We start from the raw sequence: 23,002 nt of genomic DNA, 5'->3' as shown, positions 1-23,002 counted from the left end.
AAACCCTCAAGGTTGATGCCACTGCAATTATTTTTTCCTTTGGGGTTGGTGGGGAGGAGAGAGAGAAATGCCAGAGGTGCAAGTGAGGTTCAGGGTCGCCATGAGTCGGGGCAGTTAAACAACAAACCTGCATCCTGAAGGCTCATGCATACATCACTGCCTCTCTGTGAGCAATTAAGAAAGTGGAGTTTTGCTGTACATTGGGCTCTCCGCATTCGCTGGGGTTAGGAAAACAGGACCCCTATGAAAGTGAGAAAACTGCAAATAACAAAACTACAGTATTTTTTTTTTAACTGGTAGAAAACCTTCTCTGGGAATCTCTAGTTCCTCCAGCAAAATATTGTTTAAATATTTGAAGGGATATCATATTAAGGAGGGAGCAAGCTTGTTTGCTGCTGCTCCAGAGAACAGGAACCAGAAAAATGGATGCAAGCTGCAGGAAAAGAGATTCCACCTCAACATTAGGAGGAAGTTCCTGACAGTAAGGACTGTCTGACAGTGGAACACACTCCCTCAGAGTGTAGTGGAGTCTCCTTCTTTGGAGGTCTTTAAGCAGAGGCTAGATGGCCATCTGTAGGGGATGCTCTGATTGTGAGTTCCTGCATGACAGAATGGGGCTGGACTGGATGGCCCTTGCGGTCTCTTTCCCCATTCTGGTCAATGTTTGATCCTACATATGGGGATTTCTTTTAACTCTTTATCATTTCCTCATTGTCTAGATTGAATTTGTGGTATTTCTTCTGGGGTAAAAAATAAAGAAATAAAAATAAAGCCCGCCGAGTGGCGCACCGTCAAAAACACTGACGTTACAAGATGAAAAACATCCCTAAAATAATACTGCCTAATAGCATCCAAAGCAGGGGTAGGCAACCTGCGGCCCGCGGGCCGGATGCGGCCCGGCGAGGCCTTGGGACCGGCCCCAGCCTGGTCCTGCCGCCGATTGCCGCCGGGGCCTTTGGGGGGCAATTGTCTATAGAAGCCTCAGAAACATGCATTTATATTAACATTTTTTTAAAAATCAGCAAAAATTTTTGCGTGTCCTCCATTTTTTTAAAAAAAGTGTCTCCCATTTGAAAATTTTGCCCTACATTTGTCCTGGTTTATTTATATGTTTATTTTTTAAAAAAAAATTATTTAATTATTTATTTTTTGGCTTCGGCCCCCCAGTTGTCTGAGGGACAGCAACCCGGCCCCTGGCTCAAAAAGGTTGCCTACCCCTGATCCAAAGAGTGATGCCTTTGTGGGGCCAACCCAAAGGCACAAGGACATGTCACAAGCTTTGGAAGTCACACTGGCTTCTTCATCAGAAAAACCAGAGAAAGAAATGGAAGATGTAAGTCATAGGCCTGCATTTTGTTGTTTCTAGACTTAGTCTCCTCTCCCCCCCACCTTTTTTTTTTTTGGCCATGGGGTCACTGGGAGATTTTCAAAGTCAAGGAAATGCAATGTCCATTTGCAATTCAAAGAAGATGTTTCCTTGGAATCCAGCATGGAATTGGGAAGCCACAGGCTCTAGTTTTATTTTAGAGATGTTTTTAATCTTGTCATGTTGGTGTTTTAGCTTGTCCACCGCTTGGCAGGCTTTTATTTGTTTTTTGACCACAGTAGAAACACACAAATTCAGTCTCGACAACGAGGAAATTGGGAAGAAGACATGGGGAAGAGTGGAAGAAATGCCCAGAAGGGCACCATGCTATGGCTGTTCCTGGCCTGGCAGGGGGGCCAACAGGGCTACGACTGCTGGGGGCTTTTTTGGGATTTCATAATACTAACTAGTGGGAAAAGGAGCCAAAAGTCCTAGAGGCCAGCAACCAAGGGGGGGGGGGAGGGGGCTCCTGTGGGAGTTGTAGTGCGGAGAGCAACCCAGCCATCCCAGCCTGGCCTTCCCTTGTTGTGGGGCTGGAGCCAGAGAAAGGAGGGGCCTAGTGGCTGCTTTGCTTGCTTGCCCTCTGAGGCGGAGCTGGAGGCGGGCTGGCCTTTTGGTCCTCTCTTCCTTCCTCCCAGTTCCTGCTTGCTACAGCTGGCAGCCCGCCATGCCCAAGTGCCAGGGGCTGGGGCTCTTGCCAGGGCTGCTCCTCAGCCTTCTGGGGATGCTGCTGCTGCTGCTGCTGTTGCTGCTGCCCTCCTCCTCCTCTGCTCTGCCTCCCAACTTGGTCTTCGTCCTGGCCGACGACCTGGGCTGGCACGACGTGGGCTGGCACGGCTCTGAGATTCGAACCCCGAACCTGGACGCCTTGGGGGCCCAAGGGGTCAGGCTGGAGGGCTACTACACCCAGCCCCTCTGCACCCCCTCCCGCAGCCAGCTCCTCAGCGGCAGGTACCAGGTGAGACCCCCGAGCTTGAGTCACACCGGGGGAATAACCCGGTTTGGCACCGCTTTAAGTGTCTTGGGTCATGGCTATGGAATTCTGGGGCCCAGATGTTCCATTCCCCACTCAGCCATGGAAACCCACTTTGGGAAAGTCACGCTCTCTCAGCCTCAGGGAAAGGCCACAGCAAACCTCCTCTGAAGTAATCTTGCCAAGAAAAACCTGAGATAAAATCGCCTTAGGGTTGCCCTAAGTCAGAAATGACTTGAGAGCACACAGCAGCAACAACAACAACAACAGTTATTATTATTATATGTATCCGGCCCTTTCTCAACAGTACAGCTACAAACATACAAAAGTGATACATGAAGATAGAATTAAGTTACTACGATATTAAAACCGATTTGATCTTAAAAGAATAAAAGTCAGGCACGTCTCTGAGGAAGGAGGCTTCAGTCCAGTAGGAAAGCTCCTGACACCACCTTCCCTCTTTCAGGGAGTCTCAAAGGGGCGGTAAGATCCCTTTGCACACTGAACAACAGCAGGATAGGATAGAGATGAATAATCCTAGATGTCTTTGGACCCCAGCTGGCATGGCTGAGAGAGGATGGGACTTGGAGGCCTCCTGCAAGAGCTACCCTGGTATGGAAACGTTGCCCCCCCAAAACCCATTTCTGGTGCCACTTTTTTCAGCTTTCAAGATCACACGTCCTTTCTGAGGTTTGTTGTTGTTCTGGGCCTCGAAGTTGTTTTCTGACTTATGGTCCCTAAGGCATAAGAACCAGTGTGGTGTAGGGGTTTGAGTGTTGGGTTCTGGTTCTGGAGACCAGGGTTTCAATCCTGGCTCAGCCTGACCTTGAGCAAGTCACACTCTCTCAGCCTCAGAGGATGGCAGTGACTCCCTCTGGAGAAACGTGATAGGGACGCCATGAGTCAGAAAACGACTTGAAGGCCTATAACAACCACATCAAGGCCTATCACACAATTTTCCTCACAGGTTTCTTCAAAAGGGGTTTGCCATTGCCAACCTCTGAGACTGAGAGAGTGTGACTTGCCCAAAGTCACCCAGGGGGTTTCCATGCTTGAGCAGGGTCATATTCTCATGTTTTCAAAGCAGCAAAGGTTAGTTTGATGAGGAACTGGACTACAGTGAGTGCAGCTTCTGAGCCCCAGCCCAAATCCTTAGGCTGTTTCATGCAGGATGTTTTTTTTATTGCACTGAAATCACGTGCAAATCATGAGAATTATTTGTGTGGTGTGTGTGTGTAGATTTGGGATATTTCTGGAGATAGTGTTTCTAACTAAATGAACTTCTCTGCCCATTCTTGTTATAAATTTGACAGTTATTTGTCCTCTACATTTAGGAATATGGCATCTGCTTCCAAGTTCATATGCCCTGTAAACTTCAGCTAAGTTATTTAAATGGAAACTTCATGTTGTAAACATTTGTAAGAAATCATAGAATATTTAGATAGATGAAGGGTGCAATTGGATTAATCATGTTCTGGTTTGGAGAGACCTCTAGTGGCTTTTAAAACTGTTTCAGAAGGATGCTAGGATTGTGTATACAACCAAGGAGCTCTGTGACACTTGACAGACTGATAGGTTGTGTGTGTGCGTGTTTGAGCTTTTGTGGACTACAGGCCACTCCATCAGATGCATGAAGTGTTATGAAAAATTCTTGTGTGTGTTTGGGTGTGTGAGAGAGTGAGTGATAGAGCAATATATATATATATATATATATATATATATATACACACACATACATACAGTATATATATGTTGACTACAGAGCTGTAGAGTTTTGTATTTAGAGCAGCGATTCCCAAATTTTGGTCCTCCAGCTATTTGAGTCTTCACTTCCCAGAAGCCCCAGCTTGGCCAACAGTTAGGAATTCTGGGAGCTGAAGTCCAAAACACCTAGAGGATCAAAGTTTGGGAACCATAGGTTTAGAGGAAAACATTACTAGCAGGCCAATGAAATTACTAGCCCCAGCCACTTACAAACTGTCGCTGATACTGTAAGTATTTTGTCATAAGATGTCCATTATCACATATAGTGTGATAAAGAATCATTATCTCCATTCAAGCATCTGGAACTTCTGAATCAATTATCACTCAGCAGTGACACCAGTCCACCACAGAAAATCACTTGCAATTGGAAACAATGAGTTTGGCTTATTTGTGCCTGTTGGCAAGACCTTTAGTAACGTGTTCTTTTAATAATGTTCAGGGCCAGGACTAATGGAGGAGGAGTAGGGAAGCCAGCACAAATTATCAAGATCCTGTTGGCCCAAGACCCAACTGTTTTTTCTATGTGTTGATATATTTATTGTATATCTTGTTTTTCTTCTGAATGGGACTATATGACCTGTGGGTTTTCCTTCCCTTTCTCCTCAGTATAATTATTTCTTGGATCCTGTACCAGGAGAACGGTAGGATAAAAAATAAATAAAATAAAAAAGTTAAAATGGCATCTGTTAAAAATGGGTGAATTTCAAAGAAAATGTAATGATTACAAAATTATGTGTTAAGAACATACTAAAGATTAGTTTTTTGTGAGTTTTTTGGGCTATGTGACCATGTTCTAGCAGAGTTTCTTTCTGACGTTTCGCCAGCATTTGTGGCTGGCATCTTCAGAGAATATGCCTTTCTCTGAAGATGCCAGCCACAGATGCTGGTGAAACATCAGAAAGAAACTCTGCTAGAACATGGCCACATAGCCCGAAAAAACCCACAAAAAACTATGGATGCCAGCCATGAAAGCCTTCGACTTTACATACTAAAGATTTTTTGGATGGTCTGCCCTTCCCAGCAAGAGACAGCAAGACTGGGGTCAAAGTGAGGAGAATTCTTGTGTGTGTTTGTGTGTGCTCGCGCAAGAAGTCAGGACCCAAGCCATGTAGGGTTTAAAGGTTAGAACCAACACCTTGCTACCTTGCCTGGAAACTCATAGGAAGCCAGTAGAGAGATTTTAGAACCAGTGCAATATGGACAGTTCTCGATGTGCCAATAACCAGCCTGGCTGCCATATTTTGTACCAATTGAAGTTTACGAACTTGGCACGAGGGTAGCCCCATGTAGAGCGTATTGCAGAAGTCAAGTTGAGAGCACGTACTACATGTACAACCCACGTACTACTGTTTCAAGGTCTCCCTGCTCTAGGAAGCGGCACAGTTGGTGTCTCAGCCGAAGCTGATAGTAAGTGCTGACTGACACATCCACCTGAGCCTTCACTTGAAGTGACGAGTCCAGGAACACCCCCAAGGTGCGGACAGAGTCCTTCAGGGAAAGTGTGACCCCATGCAGGACTGGTTGGCATAACTCCAATCCCACATTAGGGGTCCCTATTACAAGTACCACCATCTTACCTGGATTCAATTTGAGTTTGTTTTCCCTTATCCAGTCTATTACCGCATTAAGACAGGCATTCAGAAGACAGACACCATCCTTAGTCATTGCATCAATCTGAGACATAGAGAAATATATTTGGGTGTCATCAGCATACTGATAACACCCTGCCCCATGCCTCTGGATAATCTCACCCAGCAGCTTCATGTAAATGTTGAACAACATTGGGGACAGAATCGTGCCTTGAGGGACGCCTGACCTAAGCTCTCTCTTGGCCTAATAACTGTCCCCAAGCGACACCATCTGGAATCTGCCAGAGATGTATGACCGGAACCACTGCAAAGCAGTGTCCCCAATACCCAGTTCTCCCAGGCATTCCAGAAGGATACTGTGGTCAATGGTATCAAAGGCTGCTGAGAGGTCCAAGAGCACCAGCAGGCTCATATATCCTCTGTTGATGCCCAGACGGAGCTCTCATTGAAGCTCTCAAACTTCTCATGGGTCAGGGAAGTTGCTGGGAGGGAGGGTGCTGGTTGTATGCGGTCGTGACTGTGTCCCCCCCCCCCCACAATAAATCTAAGGGAACTTGAGGGAATGAATTAATCTCTGAGCCCTGGGGGGGAAATCACCAGGGCCCAAACCTGGCAGCCCTATTGACATTCCTCTCACCCTGGGAAATAATAAGTTAGTCTTTTCAAATTGTATATCAGCACTATGAATGTGGTGAAGTGGGGAAACTAACACTAGAGTTAAAGGGACAGTAATAACTAATTAAAATTAAAAGTCCTTCCAGGCAGTTCCTCTGATTTAAATAGCTTTCCATTTGTGGATGCCTATTGCTATATTTGATTCTGAGATAATTTTCTAAGGTTGACGTGTACCTTTTAACTAGGAAGCATGAGGTTTGGGATGTGTTGCATGGGGAGAAAGCAAAAGGAAGCTTGCAACTAGTGGTATTTCTTACAAAAGCTGATATTGCAACAAACTGATTAGATCTCTTTAAGATGCCACAACACTCAAACATGTTCATCAAAGGCAATGTATAGGTTGAATCTCCCTTATCTGAAATGCTTGGGAGCAGAAGTGTTTTGGAGTTTTGCATATACATAATAAGATACTTTGTAGATGGAAACCCATGTCTAAACATGGAATTCATTTATGTTTTATATATACCTTATATACCTAGCTTGAAGGTAATTTTATATGCACTATATTAAAATCGTTTTGTACATGAAACAAAGTTTGCATGCATCACACCATCAGAAAAACAAAGCTGCCACTATCTCAACTACCCATGTGGATAATTTTGGATTTTGGAATATTTCAGATTTCATAATTCTGGATAAGGGAGACTCAACATATATCTCCTTTTGCAGTGGAAACTGAAGTCAATAGATATCCCTCACAACCCAGGCATTGCTCAGTAAGCTAAAAACTCATGTTCTAAACAGCAGTGATGCAAGACATGTTGTGGCCTGACACAGGACACCAAATAAGCACCTGCCTATCATGTCAAGCTGCATAGGGCTCAATGCAATCTAAGATATTTTGGTCCATGAGGCAGAAAATCTCTGTCCTTCCTTCTGTAGAAAAATCCTCATGTTGGCTTAACAATACATACTAAAATTCCAAGCAAGAACAAAGGAGAAGATAAAAAGAGGATCAGCATACTCTTTCTCACTAACAGTCCAATTTGTTTTGAAGGAGCACCTCATCCTGCCATATCAGGGTGAAGTGCCCCCTCCCCAGTTATTGAATCATCGGGTGCCCTGCACTTCCTTGCATTCCTAACCCATCTGTGTGTATCCTTATGGTAGAGGAGCAATATGGTCAGATATGACATCTTTTGGGGGGAATCTCAAAGTTGTTTGGAAAATATCAAAGGGAGAAAAATGTCAAAATTATAAATCAGTGGTGTGCAAAGTGTGGGCAGCGTGTTGTCCCATGATTGCTTTTGTCTCCTCTGGGCCCCCCAATTGCCTCCAAACACACTCTAGGGAACATGGGGAGAAATTTTGCTTCACCCTCCTCTCAGGCATTTGAAGGCATTTGGGTAAAATTAAAATGATTTTTTTTCTTTTTGGCGGGGGGGATGCAGTGAGGTATGTAGTCGTCCAAGATCTTCTGGGGTGGGGTGAGGCAAATGTGTCCTTTAATCACAAAGGTTTATAGCCCATATGAATCCACTGAGACATAGAAACTAAGATATTTAAGTTAAATTATATTGTATATAAATTTGGTGCTGGAGAAGAGTGCTGAAGATACTATGGACAGCCAGAAACACAAACAAATGGGTCCTTGAACAGATGAAGCATGAAATATCCCTACAAGCCAAAATGATCAAACTGAGGCTGTCATACTTCGGCCACATCATGAGAAGACAATAATGCTGGAAAAGGTTGAGTGCAACAGAAAGAGAAGAAGACCCACCAGATGGCTAGACTCAATTAGGGAGGACATGGGCATATATCAACAAGACTTAAAGCAGAGCAGTAGAAGAAAGGGTGTCTTGGAGATGTCTCATCCACAGGGTGGCCATGAGACATGATTGACTTGAGGGTAGTTAACAACAAACAACATATAGATACTGGGGAATTTTGTATAGCTCTTTAGAATTGTCATTGAAGCTAAATTTGGATTTTGAGATAATTCCAAAAGAATGTCAAGTTTCCAACTACTTACATTCCAACTAAGGAAAAATCCAACAGGCTGTAGCTGACTATAGCAAATCCCAAAGTCTCATTTTTATGCTTATAGGACACTCCTTGTTTTCACATATTTACACACCATGATAATGCTTTATCATCTGTTCCTGTAAATTGCCATATAAAGAGTCAGTGTGGTTTACAAGCTAGAATGCTGAGTTGCATCTGCTGCCTCCCCTGCCAAGTTCCAACTGAGCCATAAACTGCATTGGATGATTGGGGTCTGTCACCCGTCCTTCTTCCCTCCCAGTCAGATCTACCTGCATGGGTGTTGTGAGGAAAAAAAAGAAAGAAAAGAGGAGGAGAGCCCATCAATTTGGTGCTTTCAGCTAACTGAAGGAAAGGTGGGATATAAATGTAACCAATAAAATGACTAATCATCTATGTGTCCAAGTCTGCAACCATCACTGGACTGTAAACTGAGAGTATAACCCTGATTGAGATGGATGGTGATGCTTACCATTTGGATGAGGATCAGTGGAAGTAAATCTAGATCTGTCTACTCTAAGCCATAGTGTTGTTGGCTGTATTAATTTTGTTGTTTGGAAGACAAGAACATACAGCTAGAGTGAGGTGTTTAATTAGGATTCTGACCTCTGTCCAATTGCAAATCAGCATTTCTGTAAGTCCCATTAACAGGTCTTCTATTGTGGAGAGCAGCAATTAGATGTAGGCTTCTGTACTCTGCTTGCTTGCCAAGTAGCTTATTTTTTTATTTTTTTAATATTTTTGCTTGTTTGTTTGCATTCAAAAGGGATCTCAGATGCATACAATAATGTATAGAGATCTTGTAGCATCTTTGAGACTAACTCATAGAAAGAAGTTGACCAACTTCTTTTATTTCAGTTAGTCTCAAAGATGCTACAACATTCTACAGTGGATCCTTGTTATACGCTGGGGTTTGGTTCCAAGATCCCCCGTGTATAACAAAATCCGTGTATGCTCAAGTCCCATTAAATATAATGACATAGCAAAATGGTGTCCCTAATAAAAAATGGAACATCAAGGTAAATTTATACTTTTTTGGAACTTTTTCAAACCGTGTATGCTTAAATCCATGTACAAAAAAATCCGTGTATAAGAAGGGCCGACTGTACAGACAAACACAGTCATATCTTTGAATACATACAATAATGCAGTGGTATCATTAGGAGGTGCGGTGCTGCCAATCACACCAGGTGACACCTCAGAAGCAACCAAAGGCTGCATAGATGACATAAGTGGTTTCAGCTCATTAAATTGTGCAGCCATATCTTGTAGAATGGAAAACATCTCCATGTCCATGTCAGCTACACTCTTCAGTTCTTCACAGAGGGAGACAAGGAAGGAGTTAATGACGTGGAGACATTTTTCCTATCACATTTCCCACCATGTCCAAGCATTGTGTAAAGCACCACTAAAATCCAACTGAGCAAAAACTCTGGCACTAAAACTAATTTCCCATATATATATATATATATATATATATATATATATATATATAATTACAATTTCTAGAAGTTTTGTTACTTTAAAAAACCTTTTGTTAAGTGTACACAAAACAGCCACTTACTCCAACAAGGCAGACTTTAGAACTGAAACCAAAATAAAACAGAATTCAGCCCAGAAAGTAAATGGCTAATTAAGTGCCAGGTAGTTTATTAGGTGGCTTAGTGGTTAAGATGCCAGTTCTGATGATCAGAAGATCGGAAGGTTGGCAGTTCAGGACCCGAGTGCTGCATGATGCGGTGATTTCCTGTCATTAGTCCCAGCTTCTGCCACCCTAACAGTTCAAAAGCATATAAATACAAGTAGATAACTAGATACCACTTCTCAGTGGGAAGGTTAACAGTGTTCGGTGCAGTTATGTTGGCCACATGATCACCAGAGCAGTCCTTGTACAACGCTAGCTCCTCAGCCTAGAAACGGAGATGAGCACCAACCCCTATGGTTGGTTATGACTAGGCATTCATGTCAAGGGACTAACTTTATCTTTATCTTTACCTTTAGTTTATTAGGAAAGTATCAATCTGAGGAAGGGCAGAGCATGGAAAATCTCCCAGAATCCCTCATTGATTAAGACAGTCACTGATGAAGACAGTTCTGGGAAGTAGAGAAGCGATATGGTCAGAATTTGGAAATGTTACTTTTGGGGCTACAATGCCCAAGTTCCGCAGTGGCAGTCCCCTGGTGGATTCTGGGAGTTGTAGTTCAAAAGGTTTTTTTCCAAGATATGCTCCAACTCTTCTTTCTTTCCTCTGTACACATACATCCACTCCCTGTACCCTCGTAATTTCATATATGCCCACTACTGTACTGGTCTGTAGCTTGGGAGATCCTGTTGCAGAGGAGAGACTGCTATTAACTATCAAGAACAGGCTATTTAATCTGTTTTGCCCTACCCTTTCCCTAGGAAACATTGTGAGGAGCAGAGAGGTAGCATCCCCCCCTCCCCAGATTGCTGTTTGGGGTATGTCTAAGAATCAAAGCCATGCTGACTGTCAGATTCTAGTGTTAGAAAAGTCACTTGTTTTGTTAAAGCCTAGGTTTTTATGGATTTTTTTTAGTATAAAATAATTGATGCAATATTGCTGCTTTAAATTAATAAGTTATATTTTGTTCAAGTACGTAAATGTTTGTGAGGCTCCTTTTGGGCATTAAGCTATAAGCCAACACATTTGCAAGTATCTTTGGATCAAGGCTGTTACTACTTCTGTGTCCTTCAGTGTTCATGATTTCTTACCATATATGTCAAGATTCATTTGCAAGGCTCATCTGGTTCTTTTGCAACTGCACAGCAGATGGAGGAAGCAGATCCAGTAATGGGAAAAAAACAGTTAGAATAGGAAACAACAAAAATGTTAGGCAGCATCACATGCTTGTGACTGCTGTTCCATGGTATCCAGTCTAGCATGGAGAACACAAGAATTACATGCCTCTGAAATGTATGCAGGAGGGTGGATGAGTGTGTGTGTGTGTGTGTGTGTGTGTGTGTGTGTAGTTGTTTAGAGGATGTCACTGAGGGAGACAGAAGCCAAAACCTTTTAGGCTTTTTAATAAACACCTCTTTTCAATAATTCAGTTAGATCAACCTGAAGTGTTGCTGTATTCTTCTGGTACCCAGGTTCAATCTTTTTCTTAGTTTTGTTAGTTGCATTTTCCAACAATTATTATTGCAATAATTATTTACATATACAATCAGCCATCTGTGTCTCCTGATTTTTTATCCACCGATTCAACCATCCACAGTCTGAAAATATTCAAAATATAATTATAAATTCCTAAAGCAAACATCGTTTTTGCCTTTTTTATATAAGCGACACTATTTCACTATGCTGTTGTGTTTACTGGGACTTGAACATCCATAGATTTGGTATCCACGGTGGGTCCTGGAACCAAAACACAGCAGATCCCAAAGTCTTACTGTAAATGTGTATGTTCTCATTGGTCTTGATCAAATTTTCAAACTGTTTCAAACTTCATGCATTTTTAGCTAATACCACAGCTGTTTGTTGCTCAATGTACACGTAGCCTTTTCTGCATTGTTTTGTAGGTATGTTGCAAAATGTGTGTTGCTGCCCCACTGTCAAGCCGGGACGTAGCCAAGGGGGTGGTTCTTGGGGTCTGGACCCCCCCTTGCATTAGAAAAATGAATGGTGTGTGCTGCTGTGCCGCCGTGCCTAAGCCCCATTATAATGGTGGCACTTAGTCTGGAACCCCCTTCCTAAAATCCTGGCTACGTCCCTGTGTCAAACCTAACAACAAAGCCATTTCCCACCACCATGTCTACAGTAGCATTCTTATCACTTTTCGTATATGTAGATTGTGTTCTTTGTGCAGTTATTTCACTTGTTATATTCATTACAAGATGAAAAAACCAAAACATTAAATCATCTACCCATTCTTTATTTATTTCTTTTAGGTATAGCCTTGTTTGCAAATCTGATTTCTTAGAAAGCTATTTTGTTCAGAAAACTATTTTGCTTTTTTTGACATTCTTTATCAATTTTTTTGTCTTCTGAGAACAACATAACCAAAGCTGTGTTGTAATTACTATCTTTCTCTCAAATATATTTTCCTCCCTATTGATGTACAGATATCTTTCATCAGATTTAAAACAAAAGTTTTTTGACATAGGAATTGTCTTGATAAGACATTGTGTAAGGCACTGGTAGTCTCAAACTAGGAATTTGGATGATGGGAGCCTGAGTGCCTTTGCTCAACTGTGCTACTCCACAGCTTTTCCTACTACGGTTGACATCCAGTTGGGGACATATTCTTTGCATGCTATCCTGCTTTGCATGCAAACTTTTCTGCCTTGTCTTTTCATATTGTGATTGTCCATTGCCAGTTGTTTTTGCACATCCTATATTATGCATTGTGTGTTGTGCATTGTGTACTGCACAATGGCACCTAGTCATTGATGTGTGTTGCACATTGTTTCTTTTCAGCTTAGGAATCGAGTAGTGCTCATAATTGCCACATAAGGAGATTTATGCTATGAAGTGGTAGTCTTAGATTTCAGCCACTATCTCCCATGTTGCCCAGGGATTCTAGGCCTGTAGTCCCCAAAGACAGTACAGTGGACCCTCCACATTTGCTGGGATTAGGAGTGCAGGACTCCCATAAAAGTTAAATCTCAAATAAATAAACAACACTTTTTTTACCGGAGAGAACACCTTTCTAGGAATCTCTAGGTCCTCCAGTGCAACATCCACCAGCCATTGTCCATAGAATGAAACTGGGATACCTACAAATGCATAGAGAAGTGTCTTATATAGAAATCTCTAGGTCCTCCATCATGACTTTATGGTCAACGTTTGGTACAGTTGCACTGGAGGGCCTAGAGAGAACATACTATTCAAATCTGTGAATAATCACGGATTCCTTGAATTGTGTCAGCCAAAATAACTCAGCGGTAGCAGAACACATTACAAACCATCCCGGGCATGACATTTTGTTTGAAAACACTGAAATTCTGGACCATGCCAACAACTATCAGGTTCTATCTGTTTTTCTATAACTCTTTCATGTATTCTAGTTATGAGCAAAAGCTATGGTTAGTGGGTAGCTCTTAACCTTTTCTCCTCCCTTGATGAGCCATTTTGTTCTTATTCATTTTGCCTCTCCGTTGTTTATCCTGATATGGCTTATGTTGATATAGGCCTAAATTTATGTGCTTATCTCAGCTAGGCTTAACTAATTGAACTAGTGGAAATTACTCCATTTCCCACTTATTCTAGCTGGGAAGAGCAGTTGACTGTAAGCCATAAACTAAAGAAGAAAACTCAATATATATATATATATTTTAAAAACTCTTAATCTGTAGTGCTGGATTGTTGGCCATTTCCATTTCCTCCTTCTGTCTTAGTGAAATTTACACACATACACAAAAACACACGCACTTACAGCCCATTTAATTTCCTGACATAAAAAGCCTCCTATGTCAGTTCAGCCTGGCCATCTGTTTTCCAGTCAAAACTGAAAATTGATATTTTATTGCATTGGTTGGTAATACTGACTTTATCCCATTGTTTGTTCATGAAAACCTTACACCAGATGCTTGCTCCCTCCCTCACAAATGACACAACATCTCTTTTTGCTAAAGAGGGCTAGCTGGACAATCAGAAGAAAACAATTTTGAGCATTTTAAAATGTACTGTATACTGCTGTAGGCAAAAGGAAGGTGTCACTTGTTTTCCCATCCCAATTTCAATTTTAAAAACTGAGCTAGAAAATTATTAATTCAGTGATAATTACTTGTATTCCTGCCTTATGACTGATCATAAATCCTGCATCAGATCTGAAGTGCTGTGACAGTTTTGACCACTTACCTCTTAAGTTTCTAACAAGTAAAATAAAACCAAAAGACTGGAGCACCTCCATTGCAGCCTTTATATCAGTTCAACATCTGCAGTGGATATTGGGTGGTACTTTTTATCTGAAGAAAACTAAGCAATGTAATTGATGCTCTATTTTCTTTAAGATTTTGAATAATTTGGCTATTCATGAAACACACTGCTTGGCTGTCGCTGAATGGTTGATAGGTCATGTGTAAATGAAAACAAATAATATACTCTGGCTGTCTGGCAATAACAATGAATTCTTTTTAAAAACTTTATTTCCATTTTATGTTTATGTTCAGTTTCAGTAGTTCCTTGTATCTTTACTTTTTAGAGCCAGCTAGAATCTTCTGTTTGGATAATCTTCAAGCTTTTCAGTTCTTTAATTATTATGTTTAGCTGATAGAAAAATCTATTTTACTACATGATCTAATTTTGGCTAATTATGAGACATTTGGTATTCCTCTTTAAATGCTGCCTTGCAAAAGAGGTTAATAGAACTATGACTGGAAAAAATGAGACACAAGGATTTATCACTTCTCTGGTTTGCTGTCCTGAAGCTGGAAACAAAATTGCATTTAATTAAAACTTCAATTTTAGGAAATGACTTTGTGCAAAGTTTGCAACATCATACATGAAGTTGAGTGAACATTGTTTTGGATGACGAGCTAAGATTAGGTTTAGTGGAATAAAATGTTTTTATTAATAAATAGCACTCGTATAACCTCCAGATGACAAGTTTGATTATAAGGCCATTCATTCTTGGGATTTCCAACTTTTGGAAGGCCAAATTTCTTCAAAGTCTCCATCTCTTTCATAGGTCTAATAATGGTGGCCTACATTATGTAATTGAATGAAGAGATGTATTTGCATGGACCCCAGGTACGGTCGCTACTTTGACATCAGTAAAAAGGAGGAAATGCTTCACCAAAGAACACGGGAGGAAAGCGACACAATTTGCTCGGATTCCCATATGCTAATGTGTATGTATAGCAGGAATAGGAATCAGGTGGCCCATGGGCTGTATGTAGGCTCCCCAAGCTGTTTTGTGTCCCTTCCAATTTGCCTTGACCTTCCCAAAGCCCCTGGATCTGCTAACTTTAAATTTATTTTCCAACAGAGACTCAATAGTCAGATATGTAAATCTGGCTCATGTTTATCTTCCAGTGACCAATCACAAAGCATTCTAAGTGCAGGATACATAACTTACTGTGTGTTATGACAAACAGATGTCTTTAATCACTTGCAGGAGGAGCTCTGCAGATACACTTCAAAACATGTCTAATTCAACCAGTTAACGTGAGATTGATATGGGAGCTTCCCTTTGGTTTACGCAGGGCAAGGCTTGCTTCAAATGATTTTAAAGTCAGCAGCATCCCCAAGATCATATTTTGTACATAAGACATCTGTTCAGCATGTGCTAAGTCTCCCTGTAGATGTATGTCAGGAAAAAATATATCCATATGCCTTGGTTAAGAGAACACAACAATCAATATGACGATCTTTCCCAACCTAACATCATCATAAAGAGTTGGATGATGACTTCCATCATCCCTAGCCATCATGCCCATTAGATTGTGGGAGTTTATCACATCTGGAGATGCCTGATTGGAAAAAGCTATGATAAGGGAGAGGAATGGACTGTCCCCGAAACATTTATGGTGAAGGTGCAAACATTTTAAAAGATATTGGAGACAGACACTGTCTCCCTTGCTGCCATTGTACCCACAAAAGCATCTTTAGCAAGTGCAGGCAAGATGGGTGCAATACCTCCTCCCTCCTACAACCAGCCAGAAACCTTAAGAATCTGCCAGAAAAGACTGGACAACTTTTTGGAGCAGATTTTCTGTCATAGAGAAAACTGTGAAGGGGATGAGTTGAAAATCTTGACACTGCCATGAGCATTAAGTTTTATTTTAGTTACAAAGGCAGGGTACAGACTGCCAGAAAGAGGCACCAGGGAGGCGCCTCTCTTTACTCTGTAGCAGCGCTGCAGCAACCAAACTGCGCAATGCTGCTGTGCAGCAACAAAGGATCATTAAAAAGTGGCTCCTTTTGTGGTGCATTTGCACCGCTGCAAACCTATAAAGATGTCCCGATGCCATCGCAGCTGCACAGCGTTGTTTGGACGCTGCGCAGCTGCAACATCATAGCTGTGTGCGCCATGTGGGTGGTGCTGCACAGCTGCAATGCCCTCATCATGTGCTAAGATTGCGGGGTGTATGCACGCGCCGCCCTGAGGCAATCCTAGCACGTCATGGGCACGCCACAAAGGGCCCATCTGTACAGGGCCAAAGTGATCAAATTGTGAGCCCTTTCCAGCCTGGTCCTTCTACATGTTTTGTACTACAGATTCCATCATGCCTGGATGGGTCTGCTTTGAGCTGTAGATATAAAGAAGAAACCTGGGTTGAGGAAGGTTGGTTTGGAGTAGCATTTGCCATTTGATTAGATCAGTCAATTTAAACCTTTCAGATAGACCAGGCAGCTGATTTTTAACTGTTTTAATTTAAATTTTAATACAAGAATGTATTTAAATCTGCAGATAGCTGGCATAATCAAGAGAGGCCCTGTTTTCTAAGATGATGTTTACAGAGGGGCATACAGTCATTATCTGACAACAAAGGATTAATTTGAATTTTGTGCAGATTTATGAAAGTTTGGGTAGTTACTTGATTAATTTTTGTTTTGACAAAAATACATGCTGCATTTGCTTATGAACTTAATCTGGAAGTATACCGCATTGAACACAGTGAAACTTTCTTCTATGTAATCATTTATTTGATTGCACAAACAGATTTTCATTAGTTGGGTAATAACCCAGTTTTCAATTCATGCCAGGCAATTTCTATGGGTCAGATCCAGATATCTCATCATTAAAGATGGCAGATGGATGTTGACCCTTTGGGGTTTTTTTGTTAATTGCCTTCAGCCCAAGGCAGCCCTATGTATGAGAGACCTCCAAGTCACTGTATCCTCAACTGCCTTGCTTAGCTCCTGCAGATTCATGGCTATGGCTTCTCTGACTGAGTCTATCCATCTGGAATGCAGCCTTCATATTTTTCTGTTGCCCTTCACTTTACTAAACATTATAGTATTTTCTAGTGAGTCCTTTCTTCCCATGATATGCCCAAAATATGACCTCACTTTAGTCATCTTTGCTTCCAAGAGGAATTCAGGCCTGATCTGTTCTAGGATCCATTCACTGGCCTTTTCAATGGTCTATGGTATTCTCAGACATCTTCTCCAGCATCACATTTCAAATGAGTTCATTCCCCACCCACCCCCCATCAGCTTTCTTCACTCTCCACCTTTCACAACCATACATAGAAATGGGAAATGCGGTGACATAGACAATCCTAACTTTGAGATTTAATGATATATTTTTAGACTTTATGATCTTGCCTAGTTCTTTCATAGCTGCCCTTCCAAATCCTGGTCTTCTGATTTCTTGACTGCAGTCTCCTCTGTGATTAATGATTGAGCCCAAGTATGGAAAATCTTGAACTGTTTTGATCTCTTCACCATCTACTTTAAAATTATGTAGGTGTTGTCCCTAGAATCCGTTAAATACATAGAGGATCAGTGAACCTGCAGAGTGGTAGGAAACATATGTAGAAAAACATAATGAAGCACCTTCTGTGAATAGAGAAGAAAGTGCCTCCAACTTATTTCCTTCAGTCTTCCCTTTCTCCCTCAGCCTTTTGCCCCTTCACCTGCTCTTCTCTCTTAGGTTTCTCAATATTCAGGAGAACATTGTATGAGGTTTTTGAGATCTAGTGGAGAACAGGGAGCGAGGGAAGGGTTGATGGGAAGGTTAATTTTCACCTGCCTCTTTTTCAAATTGATATCTAGCCCCAACCCAGAGTGGAAAATTCGCACCCCACCTCTGCTGTCATCCTAAGCATGTGCTGCTGTTTATCTTCATAACCTTTCTCAGATGCAATACATGTAAAATTGTGTTGATTGATTTAGGAACGTTCAGATTGGCTTTCCTCTAGAGATAAATATGTTGCTGCAGAAGCATCACCACATTATGTTGTAGCAAATATGCAAGGTACACTTGTTTTCATTAGATCCATACAGGTTTACAGCATGAAATAATTTGGCCGTGTCAGCCCAGCTGTGTCCCACTGGATGAAAAGCTCCTGCCTGAACTTCTTAAAGAAGCAGGATATGTTACTCATATGGTGGGGAAATGGCATCTAGGAATGTACAGAAAGGAATGCCTTCCAACCCGAAGAGGGTTTGATACTTATTTTGGTAAGTGACACAAATATTCCTCCTTCCTTTATTTACAATACCACCACCCTCTAGAACTTGCTATGGCTTTATAGTTTACTTAGAGCAAACTTGGGGGATAAACAGGCCTTTAGGGGTTAACAAATTCCACTGACCATCAGCCTCTCCCAGCATGGCCACTGGTCAGGTATGATGAAAACTGGTCATACAACAACATCTGGATGTCTTAAAGGAAATGGGAAAGCTATGTACAGAGGACAATTTCAAAGAGTTGATTTGTGCAAGTGTAGTAACCTGATGTGTCAGCAGGAATTTACTTGGCCTTCTTTTAAAGACATAGGCCCGTTACAGACGGCCCTAAAAGTGTGTGCTCGCGCGTGTGCTAGGATTAGAAAGGGGCATCCTTTCTGGATGCCTCCAATCCTAGGACGCGCGGAGCGCGCACAAAATGGCGTGGCCGTTCCACACGGCCGCCGCCATTACTATGTCACAACTGCGCTGCCTCTAAACGGGGTGGTGCAGTTGTGACGTAGTGGGGCCGCACGAGGGCACTTAGTGCACCCTTTCCGCGGCCCCGGAAGGAGCTCTGTTTCTGAGCTCCTTCCAGGTTTGCATCGCTGGGCACAGCCTTTAGATGGCTGCACCCAGCGACGCAGAGGAGAAAGAGGCCAAGCAGCCCCTTTCTCCTCCTCCCCGCCGCTGCGGGTGTCCTTGGGGCTTGAAGCCCCAAGGACACCCCTTTCCAGGCTTCGGGGAAGTGGCCTTTTGCTGCTTTCCTGCGGCCTGGAAAGCGGCGGATCGGGGCCTCAGTGGCTGCCGCTCTGGCCACTGAGGCCCCGGTCCAGCGGGGAAAGGGGCGGGTGCAGGCTGCCACTTTTCAGTGGTCTGTAACGCGCCATAGTTTCTAGAATGCTGCCATACGGACCACATGTGTATTAGATGCAGCCATAGAAGCATTAGTTTACTTAATTAGTTTATATCTGTGAGCACAGCTGTCCTAGCACCCTGTGTCCAAAAATCCTTACCTGGGACACTAAATGTACATTCCTGAGCTTCTACTGTGTTATGGTCTTTGCATGCTCTCTTCTCAACTGTGATGAAATGAAGACCATCAAGAGATCATAAGTCAGATCTGTTGAATACTGTGGATGGGTGGCATAAGTTAACAGCTAGAGAACTGCTCTTTCATGTTAGGTTGTTTGGGCTAATAGAAATGTACCCTTTGTATGTTGAGTTCTCTGTGGCTGACAAAAGTAATCTCCCATGAGACCATAAAAATGTTACAAATATAATGAAACTGACATATGTTATGCATGTCGACTGAATCATTTCCCCCCGTTCTACCTTCCATTCAGAAATCTTATTTACTCAGTGTCAATAAGCATAAATGTTTTGGCCTGTGTAGAACATAATTCCAGAATAGAGTAGCTTTAACAACATTATAACACCCTTGACCTCTAATCCACAACAACAGAGCAGAAAGTGCCTACTTGTCTTCAGGGTGGGGTTGCCCAAGTGAAAACTGAAAAGGTCACCTGGATCTTTAATACTTGTGTAGACGATGACATTTCAGCAGGTGTTGCTGGTTACCTGTTTACCTGGTTATGTGACAAACAATACCTGCAGAAATCCCATCTTCTATGTTTTCAGGGTGTACGTTAGGGTATAAGGCTTGGCAGATCAGATGTTACAAAGATACACAGGGAAACACAGCAGTGTAATAGTAGGACTCTTATTTTGTTATACGAGTCTGAAGTTAGAGAGAACCTTCTAGCCCAAGTTAGGTGCTAGGCAACATCACCCTCAATATGTACTTAAGACTGTTGATTAGCTCTCCACCTTGGAAACCTTTGCTAACGCATTAACCAAGTTAATGTTTTTGAGGATTTTTTAAAAATGTTGGACCCTATAGTAGTTGTTTCAACATTTTGCCCTCTGGATATTTTAAATTCATTTCCTAAGAACACAAGAGAGAATGGCCAGTCATAAGGATATGGGGAAATAAATCCAAAACATGTGAAGAGCCAAAGATTGAGAACCACTGGTCTACAGCTACTGCATCACTTTGTTCCTAGGCTGCCAGTTATGAATTGTAATTTGTAACATTCAGTAATTAATTGATTGCAAATTTGTATTGAAACCGTGTAATGGAAATAACAGTGGTGGAAGTGGAACCCACAAAAGTAAGAGGAAAGTGAGGGAGAAGCTGACAGGTATAATAGTCATAATGGTCAAATTGGAGACCTGTATATCATCCATATATTTTTGAATGGCTATATAGACTGTACTGAGGAAGAATGTTTCACACTGTTATCCTGCTGTATGCAAAATACTGCTCCAGCTTTGCAGGAGGCATAACTGTTTTGAAGGTGAACGGGTGTGGCAATGACCATTCTTAGGGAAAGAATTGTGTTTGTTTTCATAGAATCATAAAATCGTAGAGTTGGAAGAGACCACAAGGGCCATCCAGTCCAACCCCCCTGCCATGCAGGAAATCCAAATCAAAGCATCCCCGACAGATGGCCATCCAGCCTCTGCTTAAAGACCTCCAAGGAAGGAGACTCCACTACACTCCGAGGGAGTGTGTTCCACTGTCAAACAGCCCTTACTGTCAGGAAGTTCCTCCTAATGTTGAGGTGGAATCTCTTTTCCTGCAGCTTGGACCCATTGTTCCTGATCCTGTTCTCTGGAACAGCAGAAAACAAGCTTGTTCTCTCCTCAGTGGTTTTATAATGTACCTTGCTAAAATAAAGGGCTTGCATGGTGTAATCTTTCATATGTGTTACTTATTTCAAGCTTTTCATAAATGCTATAAAGGGCCAAATTAGAAGCTGACAGAGCACTTAAGTCAGTAGAAAATATTTCAGGAGAGTATCCACTACCCCTTGAAAAAACTGCAGGTCATCTCTGTGTTAATTTCTCATCACTGACTCATGATAAAGTAGCAGTCAAAAGATTACATTTGGAAATGGACTTTCCGAATTTGGAAAAGAAAAAGATAGCTGAGCTTTACAGGACTTTGGGGCTTTACTGGTGCAGGTTGGAACAGGTCTCACAGGAAGATACTTTTTGGCTGCGATGGAGAACTGAAATTTTATGGCATTCTTTTACAGCCCTTTTCCCTATTGCTCCTCCACCTCTTTTTATGAAGTGGGGAAGCGGTGAGTATTTTGCCTGCATGATGACACTCTCACTGTGACATCCAAAACCACAAGCTGCAGACTTATGAGCTTTTATGACTAAAACATGTCATTTTCCCCTGCATGATTTTTTTCCCTGCTGTCTTTGCCTGATGAAGAAACCAGCAACCTTCAACAGTTAGTGTAATGATTTTCATGCCTTCTGTTTGACCCAATAAAGATATCATCAATGTGTATTGTGGATTTTGAATTTAGAAATGGTGGTAGTTAGTCCTGAACAGTGACTGCCTTATTCACCAGTTGGTGTCAGCACCAGATCAGAAATGTGCATACCTGTACAGTTTGCAGGAAAAATACTGTGATCAGTATGGTACCCTGTGAATATAAAGAGCACAACAGTGTTATCTTCAGCTGTTTCTATAAGCATTGTGCAGTTTACCAAATGATGCTAATTTTAAAAACATAATTCAGCTGCTTTTATACATTATCAAGTATGCATTTGTTGATACTGTTTTAGGGGATTTTTACACTTGTTACAAAATATATTGCCAAATGAATTGTTGACTCATTTTATTTTATTTTTAACATGTTGTTTCCACATTTCCCCACCCCTTCCCTGGCTTCATAAACAAATCTACTTTTTCAGTGAATTTAAAAGAGAATTGTGACTCTTGCTGTCATTTCTGTTTTTATGACTGTTCTTTTGATGTTTGGATATGATTACTTTGTTTTCCTTTTATGTTAGGGTACCTTCTTGGAAGTGAAAATTACTATTCTCATGAGCGCTGTGTGCTCATCGTATCAAAGAATGTAACCCGGTGCGCTCTTGATCTTCGAGATGGAGAAGAAATTGCAGCTGGATTTAAAAATATGTACTCTACTAATATATTTACACAAAGAGCACTAGATCTCATAGCAAATCATCAACCAGAGAAGGTACCCTTTCTCTGTTTTTCTTAAAACATATAAAGCTGGTATTAATACATTTTGATGCAATTCTGATTAAACACAAAAGAAGACACTGGGCTATAGTTCTGTGCCTAGCCACCTAACTAATGTGCTTAGGACAAAGGTCTCATACCTGCAGTGTGTATAGAAACACCTTTTGGGGGCTACATCTTCCAGAATCCCCCAGCCAACATGACCAGTAAAAATGGGAAATTTCCTAACTTCTGCTTGTACCTAGAAATATAGTTGGTCCTCCTTAATCACATATTCTGCATCCACAGATTCCATCTGTCACAGCTTGAAAATATTTCTCAAATAAAATTGAAAAAGCAAACCTTGATTTTGCCATTTTATATAAGGGACATCATTTTACTGTGCCATTGTATATAGTGCGACTTGAGCATCCACAGATTTTGGTGTCCATGGTGGGGGGGGGGGGCTGGAACCAAACCACAGTGAATACCAAGGGCCCATGGTACACAGAA

General features: G+C 41.7%; 1 protein-coding gene across 1 annotated transcript in view; it reads left to right on the top strand.

Annotated features, from left to right (window-relative positions):
* Window positions 1-2,033: 2,033 nt before the first annotated feature.
* ARSB (arylsulfatase B) overlaps window positions 2,034-23,002 on the top strand; it is a 122,736-nt gene continuing 101,767 nt past the window's right edge. The window contains exons 1-3 of the mRNA XM_089484697.1: window positions 2,034-2,324; window positions 18,264-18,450; window positions 22,315-22,505. Of these exons, the coding sequence (XP_089340823.1) occupies window positions 2,034-2,324; window positions 18,264-18,450; window positions 22,315-22,505 (669 nt within the window). The remainder of the gene's footprint in view (window positions 2,325-18,263; window positions 18,451-22,314; window positions 22,506-23,002) is intronic.

The sequence above is a fragment of the Sceloporus occidentalis genome, unplaced genomic scaffold, assembly GCF_023333645.1.
Source record: "Sceloporus occidentalis isolate IW3139 unplaced genomic scaffold, rSceOcc1.0.p SCAF_1, whole genome shotgun sequence".
Classification (NCBI taxonomy): Eukaryota; Metazoa; Chordata; class Lepidosauria; order Squamata; family Phrynosomatidae; genus Sceloporus; species Sceloporus occidentalis.
This window is presented reverse-complemented; position numbering and strand designations above follow the sequence as displayed.